Raw genomic sequence first — 22,226 nt, forward strand, 5'->3', positions numbered from 1 at the left:
TAACATGTAGCAAAACCATCTAAAGCTTTTAGTCCTCAGTGGTTTATTTGTCCCTTAAAAAGAATTTATGTTGCACACAGGAAAAACAGCTTGTGTAGGTGTTCTTCTATTTCAAGCTGCTCCTCGTTTTATTTAATAAAGCAGCACTTTGGAAAGCTGGAAACAAAAGCGAAACTGAAACATTCGACTCCCTGATAGTTATTTTAACTTTGGTCTCACCCAAATTGCACATTGCATGTTATGCAGGAAGAAAACCACTTAGAAAGTGAGGTATCAGGTAAAGAGACCTGGGCATCTGCCTCCAGAAAAAGAGGTCTCTTGGGTGAGCAGCCTCCCCCCATGGCATAAAGGGATGTCAGCTGGTACATCAGCCTGGGGCAGAAGTGAACAAGTAAAAAAGCAACTTACTCACTGAGAAAACACTGAACTGCCAGTTCCAGGAACTCTTGTTCTCTCCAAGCAAGCACCTGGAGTGGGTGGCATGGAGGCATTTCCCACCTTGAGTCCAGGAGGGTGAGCAAAGGTTCCATGGTAGGAGGCAACAGCAAAAGCATATTGTCAGTGCATCTACTGGGCAGCTGTCAACACCACCCAGGCATCAGTCAGTACATTACAGTGATTCAGTTTTCTGGGGATTTACAGTGGTTTTCTGAAAGGCACATGGGTGCTTTATATTCAGTATCAGTGCATAAACCTTTCAGACATTGTACATATTTGAAATATATGAAACGTACAGTTCTTTTTTGAGACAAAGAATGCAAGTACCATTACAGAAAGCAAGCTCTTTTCCTGTTTGGATTTAAAAAAAACAAAAAAACTAATTCTATAACTATTTTTAAAATGTACTGAATAATTTTTAGAAAGAGAGAGTAAATTACTGTGATTGAACTGCAGAATTTCTAGAATCCTGGCTGTGAGAGCACACCACACTCACACTGCACTCTCCCCCTGTTCACTAAGGTATTTAAATCCTCAGGTACAGATGGTAAGCAGGCTAATCTAAGACACATTTGTAAGGAGGGAAGGGACAAACAGTGTACCACCTCTGAAAAGAAAGATAAAACAGAAACCAACACTCTACCAACATATAGTACAACCAAGTTCAACCACTGAGTTTGGCAAGTAAAAGGCAAAAAATGACTGTTCAGAAACAGGTAATAGCAAGGGCAGCTCTGCTCCAGCTTTACAGCAAGCACAGGTCAAGAGATGACACACTGCATGTGCACAGTCATAGTAATAAACCAAGGAAACATGGACACAGTGAAACCTGACAGAGGTAAGTAAAGCAGCTCTTCTGTACTACCAAGAGATCCGAAGGTCTGGTGTAGACACAAAACTGCTGTTTTCATCCGGATGTTTAACACCACGCACTGCATGAACAGTGCTTTGTGCAGCACAATCTCACAGGATCTCTTGGATTGCAATTACCCAGTTCTGTATTTTACTTTCAGTTTCATCTTCTTTCAGAGGCAGTGGAGACCATTCGACATCTTGACACCAGGACAGAGAGGCGCCTTCTGTACTTCTGACAAAAATGCCATCTTATCCACTTCAGGTCTGGCAGAAGCAAGGAATGAAGTACTGCAAAAATAACTCTACTGCATACAACAGGTGGAACTGTAAAGGATGTGAGGTATTTCTTCTTCCGTTGTATTTTTGCCATATTTGTGACAGGACCTGCCCAGCCTCAAGTTCAAGTTATTAAATTCTGCATCCAAAAAAGGCTTGTTTTCAATTATTTAAATGCAGCTAAGCTGATGCACAGAAGGTATTAAAAACTTTACTATAACCACCTCTACCTAGTAAACCTAGTGACTGAAGGAAGAACTTCTTCCCCTTGGAAAAACTCCAACATACTCTTGACTTGATAAAGCAAATCTAGACCTTTTTTATTTTTATTTTTTAAAACAATTTGCCAAAACTGGAATGAGAGATAAATAGAAGGCACAACAATTTTGCTTTTTTTTTATACAAATACAAACTAAACATGAAAAAAACTCCCTATTTCAATAAAAAATTTCACAAGTTCAGGAAAAGTGTTTGAAGAGTCAAGTTCTAGACATTTAAAAGCTATCCCACAATCCAAAATTTCAAAGTGGTAAAACAGTAGTTCGAATTCCTTTCTGTGATCATGTATCAAAAGAAAAAGAGATTCTACAGATACCCATTATTCCACTCTTACAGCGCCACAAAGAGAAAGGTGAAAGTCAATTTTTCAAGTGGCAATATCTTCACACCAGAGGATGTTCATATGACCCTCAAAGAAACATCAATAGTTTTGTTTTTCTGCCCTTGAAATACTTGCCAAGTACTATGTTTTCCTACAGGCTCTTGAACGCATGCACGTGAAATATGATTCCACTGACTGAAATGCACCCAAATTCAGTAGAAAGGGGAGAGAAAAAAAAAGAAAAAAAAGTAGAGACATTCCTTTAGGAAAAACCACTGGTACCAAAAAAATTCAGTCCGTAAGTTTGAGGTGAACAAGAAAACTCAGTTCTTCTCTTTTTAAAATCCACTTTTCCTAAAACGTTGTTCCACAAAGCTGGAATCTGGGACAAGGACTAGAAAAAAAATAAATCACAGAACCATAACACAAACAAAAAGGGGCCAAAATAGTATCAAACGTAGCAGTCTATAACAGGCTAGGGCCACATTCCAAGATACCCAAGGCTGAAATTCACAAATCTGCAGGAAAAAGGGTTTGCGCCTCCGTGTCAACATCCGCGATGCCTTCACTGGCGTTGCCCGATCCCCCTTCCAGCTCCAAATCCTGGCTTCTGGGACATTCCTCCACGTGGAGGCCCTCGAATCCCACCTCCCAGCCCCCCACGAGTGCCTCCGGGTCCACGAGGTCTGTTATCTCTGCGGTCACCCTCCCTGGCAGCTCGTGTCTTCTTCTCCTCCACGTTCAGGCGCACCTCTCCCCTGAACATGATGGGCTGCAATGAAAGCAGAGAAGGGACTTTCAGTAATGACTCACCAGTAGCTCTTCAAGGTCAAGCAGATTCCTGCAACCTTGTCTCATATCCTCCTCTCCAGGAAAGACTGAAGTGTTTTAGGATTGCTTACTAAACAATGGCAATAGTCAAACTATGCATCCAGTCTTGCGGCTTTACTGGAGAAGGTATAAAGATGCAAAGGAGTGACACTGGAAAAGCAATCTCAGGCTTAACACTGAGCATTCTGACACGTTTTAGAAAAGGACTTGCACTATTAACAGCAACCTCCTTTCATTACTATGTGGCAACTCAGTCTACCACCATGCAGAGTCCCAGATGATTTTTCCTGTGGCATGAAGAATGTCAGATCCTCTCTGCCACCTTGCTGCACAGGCCAGTCAAGTCCTTCACTTTGGTCAAGCTCATTTTTTTAGAACTGCACTGACAAGTGGCTGCTTGATCAGAAACCTCAGTGAAGCAAAACCAGAAGAGGAGCAGGACTGCAACATCCCACAAATCCCATTTGCAACCAGACAAAAAGTTGAAGCCTGCAAGAATCCACCAACTACAGGACTAAGGACTTGCTTGTTTCAAATTATTCCACACAACAACGTGAAAAATGTGACCCATCCTTGGTACAGGCACAATGCTTTCTCATCCAATGGAAAGACAAGCCATTCACATCTGCTGAACTGACTGTAGAAGAACAGACTGAAGGATGGAACACATTGTGCAGCACAGCTGATGGCTTGAGGAGGGCAAAGACCAGCACACCGTGTTTCAGTGTAAACACCCACATTTCACCTCAGGCAGCAGACATCAAGTTTAGCTTTACTGGCTAGCTGTCTACCAAAGCCTTAGCCTGAAAAAAAGTCCTACAGTTTCCAGACATGTTTGCTCAAAGCACTGAGCCTATCTGCAAGGCGATTCCCACAGTGGATACTACAAAGAGAATTCAGTGCTGTTCCAAGCAGGGTAGGAGGTGTGTTAAAATGCCATGTGCTTGCTTACAGCCCAGATCTTCACCAAGGACATCCTTTCTTCTCTGCTTCATCACTGCACAGAAGCATAGCCAGTAAATTTCTGTGCTTAAGGTGAAAGGCAACTTGGGTGCAGATTTTTAAGCCTTGAGATTTGATCTGAGCTTGGGATGTTTCATGTGGGCAGACACCTTTCACTGTGGGATGCCAGCAGCGGTTATGGCAGTGCTGATGAGTCAGTGTACCTGAAGCCCAGCAGCCCTAGGACTCTTGCAGGGGTAAATCAAGATCAGGATGCTCATAGAGATGCTTCCTTAAGTCTGTACAGACTCACTGCCTACCATGCAGTCATGGGTGCACACTCTGCATTAGCAATCACTGCTGACAGGCTGAGCAGGTACCTCCTGCCTTTGTTAGCACAATTCTTTTCAGCCTACACACCAGTACAGCTTCTTCCTTTCAACCTCTTCAACAAACAAGATTCTACTTGTCCATAGAATCAGACTCTCTTCTCTACCTTCCTGAAAGCTATTTAGCTGCTTCCTGTGTTCAGCAACTTCCCGTTAGAAAAAGGCTCTGTAATGAATAAATTCATGTTCACCTAAGTTGTTACAAGCTACTTCAATGACAAAAGACTCCATCTGTACAAATGCTGCACAAACCTTGGTAACAGGAGAGACAGACATCACACCTACTTAAAATGCTCAAGAAAGGCCAATGGGACCAAGTACAATCTTTCCCTGTTAATCTGAAAAACACAGTCTGTTGTCAACACACCAAAAAGCACTGACTAGAAGTTTATTTACCCTGTTACTAAGGATCTTCTGAACTGGTTCAGGATCATCAAACACCACAAACCCAAAATTGGGGAGCTTTCCACCACTGTTGATGCGGAGTTCAACAACATTGCCATAGCCTGCAAGAGAAAAGCCAAGTTCTTGGGTCATACATTAGAATGTTCTGTTGACCACGCCTGTGGCTGCAACCCCCAACCCCTCAGGGCAGCAAAGCAACCAGCTTACTTTGGAAAAAGTCTTTAAGTTCAGATTTGTCCACATCATGGGGAAGGTTCCCAACAAAAAGCTGATGACTGTCTGGGTATCTCACAATCCGTCTGGTTTCCACATCCCCTTGTTCACCCTCACGAACTTGAACAGAAAAGCAAAACTTATGTAAGAAAAGGTACTCCCCGGAACAAAGAGAAAAGCACACCATGGTCAGCACTAGCACCATATACAAGAATCAGAATTCACACTACTTATCCATTCATATATATAAAAAGATAAGCATTCTACACTAGCAAGTTTGTAACTGTTTGCTTTCTATCACCTCAACGAGGCCAAACACTTGAATAGCAGTCATTTGCCTAGTAACAAAAATTAAAAGCTTTAATCATCACACTGCTTCCCCAAAACCCTTTAAACAGTAGAAAATATCTTATTCTTTGTAGCTTCTCTTACTTGGCCTAGGACCCCTCTGTGGTGGGATGCTGGTTCGCTGCTCCCTCACTCGCTGATCCCTCTGAGGTCTCTGAGGTGGGGTCTGAGACTCGGGCTTTGCCTCAGGGCGGGGCTGTATCAATTCAAAAAGCAGTGAATAGTTGAGTGTCAGACAGACATACCAGTAGGGTTCAGCTGTTAAGAACTCACTGTCAAGTTGTTGACAGAATACAGGAAAAAATAATAGTTCTTTACACCTTTGATAAAAATACATGTTAGTTCACGCTGGTTTATATGCTAAAAGCAAGCAGCACTCACATGAACATTCCCTAGTTTTCCTCCAGGAGAAACAACTACTTCTCAACCCAAAAGCCAGAGAATAAACATCTTTATCAAGTCTATCAGGAACTACAGAATTTTAAAGTTTTTGGAGTCTGAGAAGTCAGACCCATAAGCAAGTAGATTTCACTATATTTTTCCCCACCTCAGTTTACTGTCAGCCAGTTCAGCACAAACTTCTCCAGGTGCTGGATTCTTACCTGCGAGACCGGTACTTTCACAACATGAGGTGGTATTCCCGATACTGGAACAGCCCCACTGGGAGGAAGGTTCTTGCTGGTTACTGATGCCCAGGAAAATGTCTTAAAGAAGAAGATAATAATACAACTACATCTCTTTTTGAAATACAGTCCTGATAGTACAGCTAACAGACACAGGATAACAGTAACAAATTTTAACCTATCCTTGAAATTCAGGATCCAGCCACTAGTTTCCCTGCAACTTCCTTCAAATCATTTAAATTCAAAAGACTTTGTATAATGACAATGGAGTCACACTTCCACCCTACTTCTAAATTCTACATAAAGTTGAAATAGGACACAGCAGTGGCCCACGACCAAGCAGCACATCAAGGTTAACCAAAGTATTGGTTTCACAAATCACAATCTGTCCACTTCTGCCTCCCTTAACACTGAGGAGTGACAAATATCCCCAGGTGGAAATAAAGTCACATTTCACCCATTTTCCTGACTCAGCATGTTGGTTGCAATCTGTTCAGAATTTCAGCAGCTCTGTTTACAAACAAAGAATCTGAGCCTCTCCCTGCTGCCACACAGTTCCCATACCTACCAAATACACAAAGCCTGACCTTAGCTCCTGGTATTTTAACCAACTATTACTAACTAGAATTTCAACCTGTTATCATATACAAACAAATAGGAAGGAGGCAATTGGTCACAAGCAGAGTAATTGGGGGGGGGGGGAGTTAGAGCATTCAAACACTTAATTCCAGATATTTCTCTTGACAGAGAGAGGATGCTCTGAAAAAAGACAGGGGAGCCAAACATACTGATGAAGCGACCACATCATGGAAATGACTCATCCATTGTCATTACCCTTGAGTCCTCTTGCACTGCAGGAGCTGGATCAGCAGGAGCTGGAGAAGGACTCTTTTCCACAGTCTCTTCTGGAGCTGACTCCTCCAATACTGGCTCAGACTTTTCTTCCTGCGCCTCTGGTTCAGGTTCCTGTTCAGGTTCTGCCTCTGGCTCAGGCTCTGCCTCTGCAGTCGTCTCTTCCAGGTGTTCCTCAATGTCATTGCTATCATACAGCAGCACAAAAAGCAAGAAAGAGGTGGCATTGTGTTTATTCTATTGCTGGTGCTAAGGAATCCTACTTGTCCAATAGAGAAGTCAGGCAGATGAGAGGAAGAACAAGGCTAATCTAAATACAGCCACATTGCAGAGGGATGCAAATTTGCATTGTTACACTGTAAAGAGCGAAAAAAACCCAGTCTCCATGTTCAGCCTAACAGCATATTGGTTTCAGCTGACCAATAAACAGAAATCTTTGACTCTAAAAGGAAAACCATGAATAGCAATAAATTCATTTGACCTGTTCTACAAGCAGCCTGTCTTACACAACATCTGACTTCACCTATAAATATACTGTTACCTGACAGCCTGCTCGTAGTAAGCACCAGTATCATCAGGAACAGCCTCAGGTGTCTGCTGTCTTTCCTCAGGTTCCTCCCCTTCCTCCTCTGATTCTAAATAAGGTTAGAAAAGTAAAAAGATACATCACACACATCTTCACTATGAGGTTCAGAGACAAGGCACCTACCACAACATGCAGGTGAAGTCTCTGCCAAAGAGCCCATGGGAAACACTACCAAGAACAGACATTTCCTTATATTTCCACTATCACTTTGGTTACTCAGTTTTGACCAAGTTTAAACAACACGTTCCAAATACTTCAGAGAACCAGATTTATAGCCCACAAATCTGACTGCAACTGCCAAAGTAAGTCTTACAATTCTTTTAATAGAAACAGAATATGCCAGAAAAATAATCATCTGCATGTCACAACTCCCTGCTGGAGTGTAAAGAAACTACAGGGAAGGAAAAAAAAACACCTACATGCACATAAAAGTTAACACTGATCTGTCTTCTCCAGCAAGATATTTTCCTTTGGTCAGGGTATAGAATGTTGATATAGATCCAGAAACAAACTAACCAAGAGTACCATCTAAAAATTTCTGCTACTTACCCTCTGGAGGCTCAGTGTCAGAGTCCCCAAAAACCTCATCCTGGTAGCGGAAGATATCATTGTGGACATAGAACTTGTTTGCAACAGAACCCTAGAAGCAAAATTGATTCAATTACATCCATTCAGTAATGCAAGAACTGAAATAATGTGAAAATAAGAAACAAATCATCCTTCCCACCTAAGATTAATCCAAATTTGCCTCTTTTGACAAAATATATGTGAGGCAGGAAAACAAGAAAGATAGATACATGACACTAACAAGTTTGCATGAAACAGTGGAAAAAATTGTATTAGTGCTTTAATTCCAATAGCTCACAACACTGAAAAAGCATGAATGACAACTTCCTACTGTCAAAAGTATCAATTCTTATGTCCAAGTCATATTGGAATATAATCTTGCAACACTCCTTTTTCATTATCATTTTCAATTCTGTGAACTACTTTGTTAAAAAATGTTGACTATTTAAAAAGCCACTTCAAATGCTAAGTCAGCACTTTATACAACAAGGAAATCTGGAACCCATGCTTTCAAATGACAGGAGACATTCCCCTTTTTCTACTAGTTCTTTTCAGTAAGAGGACCAGTTGCTAGGAGAGCAAAGCAAAGATAACATAACTTTAATATGCTCAAGAAAAAATATGCATTGCACACTAGGAGTCAAAAGTCAAGATGTTTACAACTCTAATTTTGATATCCAAGGTTAATGTACAATCATCCAGAAGTAGCATAATTCCCAAAGGAATTTTCAGAATGCTACTGCTGACTTTAGTGGCAAGCTACCTCCCCAGCCTAACCCTGCAGATTCCAACACTGAACCAGACAGAGTTCATGGATCCTGACAGGGTTCCAGAAGCACTGTAACACCCCAGGCCCTCAGGAATACGTACCTCAGGTGCGAGCACAAAGGTTTGCATGAACCTGCGCACGGGCTGCATGTTGTTGGAGAGCTCCCCCATCACCTGCACCACGACACCATCGTTGAGGGTGGCGTGAGCATCCACGTGACGAATCTTCGTGTGGCAATCCTTGAAGTTTAATGACAGCACCTTCTTGTGGATGTCCTGGGAAAGGATGGCATAGATGGGTTACACTGCAGAAGCCATTTCTGCTCGTTAACGGTTTTCAAAGAAAGCAAAACCATAAAACACTAGTTTAGAATATATTCCCTAAGTCGGGAGAGAAAGCTTGGCAGCATCCTTTTTAAGTTTGCTTTGCAAGCAATTTTACATTATGAGCTTTCCAATAAATCTTGCCTAACTTTTGCTGCTTACAGTTAAAACAGTTCATTTTTTTAAATTTTTTTTCCAGAAAGCACTTGGACAGAGGGGGGATGAATCACAGCTGGATATATTTCTCTTGTCAACCACAAAGGTGACAAAACAGAAGGAAAGAACAGCCTTTTTTTTTTTAAGTACTTACAGATTGCCCATAGACTGCATCAGCTGGTTTTCCATTGGAATCCAAGCCACCATGGACATAGGAAGAGTTCTTTCCATAAAACCTGTTGTAAAGAAATATTTAAATGCTAAGCTTTGCTATGTAAGAACCTTAAGCCTCTACATTACAGTACACTATGAATAATACACTCTCAAGCAAGTTTTCTGTCTGAATCACTGGAATAGAGCCATACAATCCCATAATCCTGCTAGCAATTTGGGGGTGGGGGGAAAATGCAAAGTTCTCCCATGTAAGCTGAGAGACCCATGTACTAACAGCCAAAACCAAAGTCTCACAGGAGCTAACGATCCATTCCCATCATCCCCTTTCTGTACGAGGTCCCCAAAGTAACATAAAACCCTCAACACTCAGAGTGCTGAAAGGCTTCCCCTCAAGTTCTATTTCAGGTTTGAGCAAGGAGCAGTGGTACTGTTTTGCTCATGTACAGTAAAGCACTGCAGGTCAATCCTCCTTTCTGTAACTGAGGGATTATGAGCTAAAATGCCATAAGCATCACAGGGCTGCACTCTGCCAGCAGATAAAAGACTAGAACTGAATTCCACGGCACACTGTGAACTTTCCTCTGACCCAAATGGACAAGGTCAGCTGTCCACCTAAGCGGAGAAACACTCTGAATAAGTGTTCCTGAGATTGGAGGGAAGAAGGTTTTAGAAATTGTTTGTCTGGCTATTCAAAGCACAGCAAAACAAAGCACATCTTCATAAACGAGGTTAGTTCCAGAATGTAGGATACCTGTCATATCAAAGGGGATCGATTTGTTTAGATAACAGATTGTAGTTTGCTGTACATTCCTCATTTCCCTGACTTTCCTTTAAGAAAGAGCTGTTGGTACAACTCCTGAGAGATACCACTACACAAGCATACAACATTTTCCTTGTTTCCTCCTAGTCTGGGAGCATTGTATCAAGGCAAAACTAGAGAAATGCTTAACTAAATAATGTTTACCCAACTTCAATTTATATTGATTACAACCAGAAGAAGCAAGCAACACATTTTTGATTTACATTTTCTTCTTTTCTGCTTAGAATACATGTCTAGCAGCATTTCAATAACAGCCAGAACTCAGATATTTAAAGAATTCCTGTAATCTTTATTATTCATGTTTTAATCCAGCTGATCAAAACCGAAAGTAAACTACACCCAGAATCTGGCTCAAATAAATCAGATTTTCAGCAAGCCAAGACACGGTGATAAGCTCATTCACCACTTTTAACACACAAACTGAGAAATCCACACAGAAAAAGAGATCATAGTGAAGCAGAGCTTTACCTGTGCAAATAGTCAGGTGCTTGGTTCAGCAGGGTATAGTACTGCCTCACGAATTCCCGCCCGACCAGCAGGGGACTTGGCTTCTCCATCACCATTTCTTTGGTCAACTGAAAACTGTGGAAAAAACAAAAGCTCCATAAACCATGAGCCTTTCAAATCGCTGTTCACATCCCGATCACGTAAGTCACATAATCACAGCGGGAAGCACACACACCAAAACTGTTCTACCCCAGTAAGCAGTTTAACCAATGTGCTTTCAGAGTCATCAGTGTTTTGGTGCTGGGGAGAGGATTCCTGGGTGCCAAACCAGTGGTGAGAGAGGCTGCCTGGGTGAGGGACATCACCTCATAACATGCCAGTAATCATCCCACATATCCTCAGTAAAAAGCAGGTGGCAAGCAAGTATGGTTCTTCAAGAGGATTTGCTAAGTGGCTAAGACATTTACAGTCGATCCCAATTCTACTTACCTCACTTGACTTCACAATCAGAATTAAAAGTCAGATGTTCTAAGGCAAAGCCTGTGCTACTGTATTAGGAGCATTTTTAAAAGGTCATGGTAAGTCCAATCTATTTTTACCAGCAGCGCAGCACTGCTTGCTGTGAGTGTCAGGCACTGTAGAGGAATATCGGATTATATTAAAATTACTATGCCACAAACAAATACATGCTGCTCTTCCCCTGCTTCCATCAAATGGAGCAAGTCACTTCTTAGTTAAATTCAGAGCACTACTCAGGTGAACAGCACCACCCATACCCAGGGACAAATCCATCTAGGTACCTTCTACCTAATTTCCATGTTACAAAACTAAAGTCTTCACAGGCAGCTTACACAATACGTGTATCTTCAGGACAGGTCAGCCCAAACCAAAGCATATTCCCACATGTCCTTATTATCAAATACTCATACAAAATAGGTTCAAACTCATGGGGATAAATACCAATACAGATATTTATACCAATACCAGGGCATATTCATAATACAGAAACAAAGGTAGATTTTCTGCTTCACACTAAGTTGTACCAATCAGTAGCAGAATGGGGGCTTAGACAGTTTTGTTGCTGAAAGAACTGTCTCCCCACTACTGACCCCCAATCTCTTCTGCTACACACTCCTTTCCAAACACATGGTATGCACATTCCACAGGTAAATACTACAGGTGTGTTGTGCAACTCAAACCCAACACACTACTCAGCAGAGCCCTCTAAAAAGCAATTCAGGAGCCATCATTTAATTACCTGCTTTTATTTAATACTGCATAACTATAAACAGCTCCAAGAAGTGGTAGCATCAAAGAATGGGGGAAACCAGGACCAGATTGGGCATGGAATCTGGAATGGGGGGGGAAAGAAAGCCAAACTAGCAGGGCCTAATCCAGATGGAGTCTGCAAAGTTCATGCCAAGGCAGTTACATTAGGACAAGCTTTCTCTTGTCACAACACCCAACAGCATCCTGTATCCCAGGAAAACCGAGCTGACCAGAACTATCCTTTGAACAAAGCAAAAGGGAAAGAAAAAGATGTCTCTCCCATATACTTGTACTAAGCCTTGTACCAGCTCATCCAAGGATCTTAGATGTTTGACACTTTCATTATATTTAATGGATTTCAAAGAAGTCCTTCAGATACCATGAACTGACAACAGACCAGAGCTCCAAAAGACAGAGGTGACCTGCCTGGTGGGCGTTACTGCAGTGACAAATTTCAAACACACAACGTATAGAGGGCTGCAAAGAAGTCACAACCACACTGCCAGATGGATCAGGAATGCAAAACAGAAGCCTTAAGACCCAAAGAGATGAGCAGATGTAAAAAGATGACATGGAAGCTGGTTATTTTGGACAAAGCTAAGTCCAAATGAACCTGGCAAATTCCACACATATCGAACAATGATTAAACACCCAACACACCATAATCAAAACACACAAGGTGGTGTTTAACCACACTGTCAGAACATGCAGACAATATATCCAAAGATGTGATTACACCCCAGCTCCCAGCAATGGTCAGCACACACTGCATCCAGCTTTGCTGGAGATACACAAATTCCTGCACTGGGAGGTATGCAGTAAGGCTTCAAACCAGAAGATGTAACAAGAAAGCTAATAATGACAAGAAGGAGAGCTATAATTTCACATAAATTGATGTGTTTTGCTCTGCTTTTAATGCAACCACACACAGGTACTTTTTTCTCTTTGTCAGTTTCAAAATAAAAAAAGAAGTCTTCCCATCCTATTTTTAAAATGCACTTTGTTAGGTTTAAACACAGGGAAAAAGATCTGATGGGCTCCAGAGGATGCATACACGAATGCCCTCTCTTCCAGTAGGACATGTGTGTCTCACCACCATACAAGGAGATATTATTTACATGATAATGTCCAGAAAGAACAAGACCAAATATGACCTAGAACTGAAAAAGGCTTTTCTAAACATTCAGAAGCTTTCAGCTGTTTGAAGATATTTTCAAGAGCTAACCACGAAGAAAGAAAGCGATAGTCCATGGTTGGGTCTGGCCCGCAGGAAATGCTCAGATTCTGCAAACCGCTTTCATTTCAGGAAGGTTCCACTATCTGTGGTTACGAAGCAGATTTTGAACTCTAAGCATAATGTATTACAGATTTCCAACACCCAGCACAGTCTGAAGTGACAAACACCTCCAAGATATGAACTCATTTGCCTTCTAGTGCATGTTAAATTAGATCCCCCTAAAATATTATCAGAAAATAAGAAAAAAACAGCAAAGCTGAAGTAAGGCTAACGGTGGATACCACTTTGTTTCCTCTCAAGCACTTGTGAAGCTCTACCAGTACTAGAAGCAGGCCAACCCTAAAGCAGTGGGAGTGGAAATGGCAGACAGAGAAGATTTGCACAGTTTAGATCCAGTCAACTTAACTGACAGTGCAAGATCTATTTGCTCCACAACAGTTAAAAAACTTGCTTCTGTGCTGTGAGTTTGCAGATGGAAAGCCAGTCCTACCATATATCCTCAAGATCACCATTTGGAAAATGATTGGAGGTACACTTAATTTCTTTGTAAAGACTCATTTCCCTGGAATTCAAGCTTATTTCTATAGGTGTCAACAGGCAGGTTTTCTACTCAATTCTGATAAGAAATCACGCTCTTTTCATTTGCTTCTAGAATATGAACATACAAAGCTTGACATCCTCACATAAAGGCAAACTGTAGCACTCAAATCTCAACAGCTCATTTACCAACAGCTCTTCCAGATTCCTGTTCTTCAGTGAGAGTCCTCCCCTGTATTAACCCACAGGCACATCACCCTCCATGCTGGTCTGGAGAAACACTGAAAGTGAAGTGGCTTGTGTTGATCATGTGTGTCATACATGTTTTAAAAAAATACATAAACGAACTTCCCTACTGCTAAGGGTGAAAAGTCCACGAGAACTAACTCCTAACATGCAAAGAGGAATAGCAGAGTGCCCAGTCACCACCAAGCAAATCTGAAAAGAAATGGTAAAAACCTTGACATGACCTAATCAGAGGACAACAATCTGTTTTTACTGCTGCTGCACCTGCTGCTACGCTGCCAGTTGCCATCTGTTCTTGTTCTCCAGCCAGCACAACCTGAATGACAGAAGCCAAGCATCTCCTGAGAGAATATTTGCTCCCTACCATTCAAGAGCAATTTACTACTGCACTACTCCCCAGTCCAAGAAAAATTGCAAATACTTTATACTGCATTTCTATTGCACAGCACATAATAGCACCAAATGTTTGAACTGTCACTACGTTACTCCTGACAGAAGCTTATCCACACATTTTCCTGTCAATTGACATAATGATGAAAGGGTGAAAATTGACAGGAAAAGCTGAAAATCAGATTATTTAAGATTCATCCATAATCATGCAGCATTCATATTACTTCATATGACAACAAATTGGATAAGTTAAATTGTAAAAAATACTCTAGGACAATTCTGCAGATAACCCAACCTCTTCCTTAAGCCAAGGACTTACAGGAAGACAAATACCTCCTTTACAGTGGTTATCACCTGGCTGGTGGAAAATTCCACCATCTGTTACAATGCTCCCACTTGGCAGAAAATCAATGTCAGGCACTGAATTTCTAAAATACTGTTATGTAAATTAGAGCCATTTATGTAAATTCCATATTACCAAATTCAAATTTAGATCCACAAAACCTATTAGTATATTAGCATTCAGAAAACTCAACATCCAACAGCTAGCATTGGTCAGTATTTTCTTACCAAACTGCAACACAGTGAAAGCAAACTAATCATTGCTGTCCTAAATCCATTTTTTTAGTCGTTTTGGTTTTTTTTAGATTTTAAATCAGACAAGGAGTTTAGTCTGAATCTGTTTCTACTACACTTCCTACACAACAGAAGCCTGTCTTATGCACATCACACGATGTTCAAGCTCTCAGGACAACTTGTCCCGAGACTCGGGCAAAACCCCCTTGGCCTGATACAACAAACCAAAGGACCAAAAGCCACTGAAATAAAACACGGAAGTTAGAAAATCCCAAATTTCACGTCCCAAAGTGTGTAGCAATTTTAAACATCTTCTGTCAAGAAAAACATCAGAAATAACAAAACGACAAGTTAAAACTGAATCATAATCTCAACGGGCTCTGGTGTGTTTTTAACATTATCCTTATGTCTTTGTTCTCTGCCACATTTAATTCTGTAGTTTTGACTTGCATTTCAATTCAAAAAACAGTCTCAAAAAAGCCAAAGTTACTACAAAGCATCATAGTTCTGACTGCAATATTACACAGCAGTTCACTGTGGCCTTTGGCTGTTCAGTGCTATAAGGTGACATTTGATACTCCATTCCTTCTCATCTCTATAAATTGGAGTTTACAAGTTACCAAAACAATCATGTTGCCCCCTCACTCTTTTAATTACAGGTTTAACCAACTAAGATACTCTCTTTGAGCTGTTACACTATTTCTAACAACTTCATCAATTTTCTATCAAATATAATTCAGATTGTTCATTTCTAGAACTTTACTACCGACTATTCAAAAGCAATTCTGACAGTATGACTGATGTATTACAGAGATGAAGGTATTTTTCCCCTCTAAACCAGAATGTCAAACTTTTCACATCACTTTATACCCTCATTCTGGTATCAGTGAGTTCCTTAACTTAAAAATGTTTTCTGAAAATGAAAAAACACTCAGAGAAGTTCACACAGAAAAGAGATGTCTGTATCCAAACACAACACACTACAAGTCAGGCAAACAGCAGTTTTGCTTGAAATTAAAGGTCTGGTCAATAGTTAACAGGATTGCCTAATTAAGTGTCATTTGGGATTTCTCCAAGTTGCTTAGCAACAGGTGAACAAGTTCAAAGCCACAAACCATTTATCTAGACAGAATAACCAGCACTAGAAGCAGTTACTACTGCTGTTTTGGACAAAAAAAAAATTGCCAGTACAAATAAAGTCATGAAGAAAACGCCTATTATGCCTGTAAGAAGCATGATGTACATTGGAAGTTCAACAAGGAAAAAAGGAAATGAATTCCAGCTAATTCCAACTCTCCATACATTTTACATGGCTAGCATCTGCTCTTTCTGCTGACTAAGCAACAAAAGAGAAGCTGGTACCTGTGTGAACCACGATGTAAAACATTACAGCACAAACAATGAAACACCAACAAACTAAACCTGCACCCTTAGGCAAATTCCAGGGCCCATCTCAATTGGGGATTTATATCATCACACCACCTTGCTCTCAAGTAGGAAAAGTGATGTTAACCTTCCCAAGGAAATGTGTATTTAAAAGCACTACAAGATCCTAGATACACCAAGATACCCTTATTTTAATACAGCCTTAACTATCCAAGGGGAACAAGAGAAACCTGAAACAATCCAGTTGTTGACCCAAGCCTAGATTATGGAGAGCTGAAAATGCACCTCAAATAAGTGGGCAGCTGAAGTCCCAAAACACTAATGTGCTTTAAAAAAAATAGGTCTCATTACTTGCCTCCCTCTGGAGGGATAATGTCACAGGGAACAGTGGCACAGCAACACAGCCTGTATTTTGTACAGAAACCATTACAGCTGCCTACCTGTAAACAGTTTGTCTTTTTTCCATTTTGACTGATCCAGAGGGAAAGTGTTTTCTGCCTGGAAGAAACTATCTTAAAGGCAGCACTATTTCACAGGAGGCAAGATGCTTGAAAGCCACAGTCTGAAAGCTCAGTGATGGGGTAACTTATCCAATGAATAATGAAATATTTGAAGATCAAACTGGAGCAAGTTGTGAGGTTACCAGCATCCAACTCTAACTAGTATCTCCTGGAAACATTAAGATAGTCCACAACATAAATATATTCACTAGGAACTTCCAGAAGCAGGCACTTCAGAGCAGTGTGAAGTGCCAGACATATCATGCAGACAGGGAAGCCTTTAATAATCTTCAAAACCAACACCTAATAGAACATGGAACTGGACCATCAAACTTAGCACAGCCCTTTCTCCATTCACGAGTGACTCATGACCACTGTATGACCCACACAACCTACACAGGCAGGCAGTGCCTACATTCATAAGATACTTGAGCTGTTACAGGGAGCTGGATCCTGAAAAAATAATCACACAGCAACCAGAATCATCAGGCAAACAGCTTTCTCTGTGCTTAATTATCCAGATGCAGCAGAAAGGCAAAGCCCCTTCCGAAGCTCTTTGAGACACATTGATGAGGGACACTCTAGAGAAGCTACATATTACACCAACATGTGGACAAGAAAAACTAAGTTAGAAGCTTAACTATTTTCTAATGAAAGCATCCAAGCAATCAAACCAAATTTAAGCACAAGAAAAACATCACAAGATTAAAAAATAATTCAGAACTGCATTCAGCACTGCCCATTCTAGTACTGAAAAACCCCTCTGCTTGCCGGTGGCAGATGGGAAGCCTTACTCAGCAGCAATGCACAGCCCTTCAAACACTGCGAGAATACAAATAAACAAACCAGCAACTGCTGAAGAGCTGTCACTGTAGAAGTCTGCCTGTGTTTTTGCTAACAAACCTAAGTGTGATGCACAAGTTGATGGATACGATGGAGTCCGCCCTTTTTTAGACAAAAATTCAGTGCTCCTTGGATTTTTCAGCTCTACCAAGCAAGAGAGAGACAAACTGAAGATTTCTAATGCTATTACTCGGAATCTAAAAGAACAGAGACCATTTTGGAGAAATGCATCTTCTAGAGCATTAAGTTCAAAAGCAGAGGAAAAAAATACTAAGACTACCTAAAGTGTAATTTAGGGTAGTTGAGATCAGCATCTATACATGTACAGTAAGGAATGGACATTCATCTGGGTAAGGAAAATGATATCAGACACTATTTCTGTAGTTAAGAGCAAAAAGGTCCAAAGACAAACAGCAAAATAGGCCCTGTTTACAAGGGGAGGAAAAATAAAGAATCCAACCTAAAAGAATCTTGAAAACTTCCTATTAAAAGTGATATGATAAGAATTTCTCACCAAACTGGTGGGTTTTTTTTTATTCTTCCCTCAAAACACTTTGCCTTCTCTGAGTGCTGAGCCTAATTTGGTGTGGGTTTGTTTTTTCTTTCTTCCTTTTTAAAGCTATTTCACCTGGCTTCCAAATTCCTACACAATCCTCACTTCTATCCAGCAGTTACCTGCTGTAACATTAAGCTGAAGAGATCTGCCCTGAGCCTAAGTAGCAATACTTTATCTCCTCACGAAAAGAGAGCTCTGTTGCATTTAGTATTACAAAAAAACACATGGCCCTTGTGATTTGACAGACATCCAAAATGAACTCCTCCTAAAAATCTGAGTTCTCTGAAAACTCAAAGCCTTGAGAATTTACAGAGATATCCCACATTTTTAATAATCCTAAAATCAGATTCTCCTAAATATGCTCTCTCAAACCTGGGTGAAGGACTTGCCTTTCTAACTGGACCTATTCCAACCTCATTTACCCTACAATTAGAAACAATGTTTCTCTGCAAAATTACATTTTAAACATGCAAATCTCATCCTAAAGGGTGGGAGGATAGTGCTAGTCTGAATGGTTTGTTTACTCTTTTTAAATGAAAAATAACAGTCGGCTTTCTTCCCTATACTGCTCTCCAGCCTGCTTCACGATAAAGCAGCTACTTAGACCCTGTGATTTTGCCATTAGAACAGGTTTTGTTTTGACATCCAAGAGCTGCTCCAACATCTCGATGAAGTTGGCAGCAGGTCCACTCGTCTTCTCTTAGGTCTGCAAATTTTCCATTTGGCTCCACTGCAGCTTCTTAAAGTAAAAAAGCGAAAGTTACTCATCAGCAGTCGGAAGAGGCAGATCAGAACACCGAGCTACGCAGACATTACAGTGAAATTCAAGCTCACTCCCACTTGGATTAAAACCACCAGGATTAAGATTTAACAAAATATTTTCTGCATGCCAACCAACAAATAACTGTAAAGAGAGTCAACTCCTTCACCTCTACCCACTTAAGTCACAGAGGAGTTTAACTTCATAGATCAACTGTATCCTAGCACTCAGGACTGACCCATCATGGCACTGTTACATTAAAAACAAAACAAAGTCAGTCCCTATAGCAGTCCTGAAACAAGAAAAAACAGTACAAGGCAGAGCACAGGAAAATGGAAGACAGCCACCAGCATTTTAGAAGGCAGCACTGCACGTTTGCCTCAGCAAGGAGTCAGGTTCATCACAGATGATTCGTACATGACTGACAGCTCCCAGGCTCCTGCTCTGAAAGCAGCACTCCAACAGCCATGTCTTCCTGGAAGAGGCCCAGACTTCATACAGCAAAACTAGGACCTCAGGCCAGTATAACATTCACTGCCTGCAAAGTTTTAGGGATTCTTTTACAGTACCTAAAGATCAGAATTTTTAAGGTTTTTCTCTAATTACTCAATGAGATAGTTTCAGATTACCAAGTCTATCAGCAGTTACACCGAGAAGTTAATAATTACTTCAACTCTGCAGATTTTATATGAGCACCTGTAAAAAAGCATCCAGTCTCCTGGACCAAATTATCACTTTTACTTTTGGTTTGTTCTAAGCAGACTACGGCCAGCACAGCAACGAGCACCACCCTGCTAAAGTCCTGCTCTACTTTGATTTCCTCTTTGATTCTTTATTCATCACCTTCCTCAGTCAGACAACAAGGAAAGCCCAGGTGCTAATATTAAAAATTAGAATAATCAACTCAAATGTTTTCTAACTCACACAGGCCCTTTATGCTCATCTTATGAGTGCTCTCTCATCAGCTACTGTTGTTATGAACAGAAATATCAAGATGTACTTACAGAAACATCACCTTCACTTTATTTTACTTCATAAAAAGTGTTGCTCAGTATATCTGCCTTACAACTGCAAGGTGAAAAATAAAGCACTAATGTTCTGAACTAAAGAGTTTGTCATTTCATGGGGTGCACAAAGATTCTGTTTATAAATAAGACTTTCAAACTTCATCAGTTGTGTTGAACTCCACCAGTGCCACTGCACCAGCAGCAAAATGAGCAGCAGAGCAGCAGGCCTGTAATCACAATATACACAAGTATTCTTGTATGTTTTGTTGTTTCTTAGACTGCAAATGCAAAGGATCCCTACAGAAGATCCTGATGTGTGCACTTGACCCACATAGACAAAGTCTCGTCCACCAGGTCCACAACTTTGATTTCAATTATGCTTCCCAGTCTCCAACTTAAGGAGTTCATGCTTAAAAGAACAAAACCTACCAAGAAAGGCAGTTGCCCAAATACCACCAGTCAAGGACTGGAGGCCACTGTTTACCATCTAATGCATACAAGACTTTTTAAGATTTTAAAAAATATTTACTGTATGTAAATGTATAAATTTACTGTACTTAATGTATAAAAATAAGATATACATTTGCAAAGGTTCCAAAGTTGCTTTAATTATTTTTCTAACAGACTTTATACACTTACACTTTCTAGCAGGTTTAAACACTGCCTTTCAGGCAAACTAGTCCCTGGAACACGTGATGCTATCAAAAAGGTCGTGAGATCTCCATCATAAAGACAAGGATTTAAGATCCTAAGCATGTGAATATGTACAACCAGCCTTCAATTTAGCTATATATGCCATCCACTAATCTTTTTTTTTTTTTTAAACTAGACTCACAGCTTTACAACATTACATATACTGACTGAAACACCCCAAAAAAGGTGAGTTCAATTCACAGGCTGAGAACATGCTACCAACCAGCATCACTGAAGTGATCACAGAGCTCTAGCAAAATCATTTGGTTTATTCTTTACAGAGAGTGAATAAGAAAAGTGAAAATTTAGTCAAAGGGAAGACTTTAGAAAAGGTCTGAGATGCGGTTTTTGTCTGTCAACTTCTGCACTTCCCTTTATGACATCAATCTAAAAAGTCTTCTTGGCTAAAAACAATCCAGCACACCCGCACTCCCCACGTTTGATTTATGGCACCTGGAAGCATCAGCTTCCAAAGCTTGGTAGCAGTGTCCACATTTCCTAAAGCTGTCACTCCTGGCTGTAAGAGCACGGGCTCGCCAAAAATAGCACACACTGGAAACATGGCGGCTCGCTGCAAATGCTGCTTTCACCCGATTGTGGGGGAAAAAAAACCCTTTTCTTTGTAAAGAACACTTATTATGTGCGTGCAAGCCTTAATATAAAAGGTCACCAGGTAAGCGCGTGGAGAAAGAGGAACACGTCGGATCATCCAAATCAACACTAAGAGGTACTGGAAAGTATACTGAAGCCTTTTCTCTGGTTTTTCTCCAGCAAGTGTATCTGGGGCCTTACAAGACCCTGGAAGAGTCTTCACACAAGAACTACTTCGCATTTAAATCTTGGTTTAATCTCGGATTCAGCCAAGGTCATGCGGTAATTCAGGTTAAAACACACGCTCTCCTGGGTCGACTTATGACTCCCTTCACCTACAAAGTTCCAGCAAGGGAGACCCCCCCGAGCTGACAAACAGAGCCCGGGCCGTGCGAGCGCCCAGCGCTGCCCATCGATCCCCCCATGGAACGGGAACCCCTCGGCCCCTCGCCGGGCCCTGGGTGGGCCCCTCCCCGACCCCACCTCTGCGAAGGAAAACCCAAAAGGAAACCCAAAGGCGGAGGGCGAGGCGCCCCCGCGCCCGCACATCCGAGAACAAAGCTGGCCCCGCACACCCCGCCGCGCACAATGCGGGCCTGCGAGAGCCGACCCCCCTCCGGCCCCCCCAGCCCCGCACCATCGCACCGCTCCCGCCGGGAGCCCCGCGGCACCGGGAGGGCTCTGGAGCCCCGAGGGGGCCGCGGCCCGGGATGGGGAGAGCGCTCGGCACAAAGCGCGGCGGGGACCGGGCGGGAGGGCGGGGGGGGGTGTTGGCGCGCCAGCAGCGCCGGCCCGCGGCCTACAGGGGCGGGGGGCGCCTCGGCCCGGGGCGTGCGGCCCGCGGCCCCCATGGGAAGGCGCGGCCACGCCGGTGACCCCCCCGCATCGACCTCCCACCCCTCTCACCTGCGGGCGGAGCGGGACGGGAGCGGGAGGCGCCGCTTCACCACAGGCCGGCCCGGCGGACGAGAAGCGCCTCACGCAGCGGCGTGCTCTGCCGCCGGCTACATATATCCGGCG

At 41.8% G+C, this 22,226-nt stretch overlaps 1 protein-coding gene across 2 annotated transcripts; it reads right to left on the reverse strand.

Annotated features, from left to right (window-relative positions):
• Positions 1-1,155: 1,155 nt before the first annotated feature.
• Positions 1,156-22,226, reverse strand: G3BP1 (G3BP stress granule assembly factor 1). 2 transcript variants are annotated; one of them, XM_027682419.1, is made up of 12 exons: positions 22,113-22,226; positions 10,637-10,750; positions 9,329-9,410; positions 8,797-8,970; positions 7,909-7,999; positions 7,315-7,408; positions 6,756-6,960; positions 5,901-6,002; positions 5,383-5,494; positions 4,945-5,070; positions 4,729-4,838; positions 1,156-2,942 (listed from the first exon to the last, which is right to left on the reverse strand). In XM_027682419.1, the coding sequence occupies exons 2-12, from the start codon at positions 10,729-10,731 to the stop codon at positions 2,736-2,738; spliced, it is 1,398 nt and encodes a 465-aa protein (XP_027538220.1). In that variant the 5' UTR covers positions 10,732-10,750; positions 22,113-22,226; the 3' UTR covers positions 1,156-2,735. The 2 variants fall into 2 exon arrangements, with proteins under 2 accessions (XP_027538220.1, XP_027538219.1); XM_027682418.1 differs by having other exon boundaries at positions 4,729-4,859.

This window comes from Neopelma chrysocephalum, unplaced genomic scaffold (genome assembly GCF_003984885.1).
Source record: "Neopelma chrysocephalum unplaced genomic scaffold, ASM398488v2 Primary Assembly neopelma1_63, whole genome shotgun sequence".
Classification (NCBI taxonomy): domain Eukaryota; kingdom Metazoa; phylum Chordata; class Aves; order Passeriformes; family Pipridae; genus Neopelma; species Neopelma chrysocephalum.

Excerpts from the sequence above, each read along its gene's own strand:
- G3BP1 (XM_027682418.1), bottom strand. The coding sequence starts at position 10,731 with ATGGTGATGGAGAAGCCAAGTCCCCTGCTGGTCGGGCGGGAATTCGTG. Across the intron at positions 8,971-9,328 it reads ATGCAGTCTATGGGCAATCT|GACATCCACAAGAAGGTGCT; the intron begins GTAAGTACTTAA and ends ATCCTTTCCCAG. Across the intron at positions 7,409-7,908 it reads TGACACTGAGCCTCCAGAGG|AATCAGAGGAGGAAGGGGAG; the intron begins GTAAGTAGCAGA and ends AACCTTATTTAG.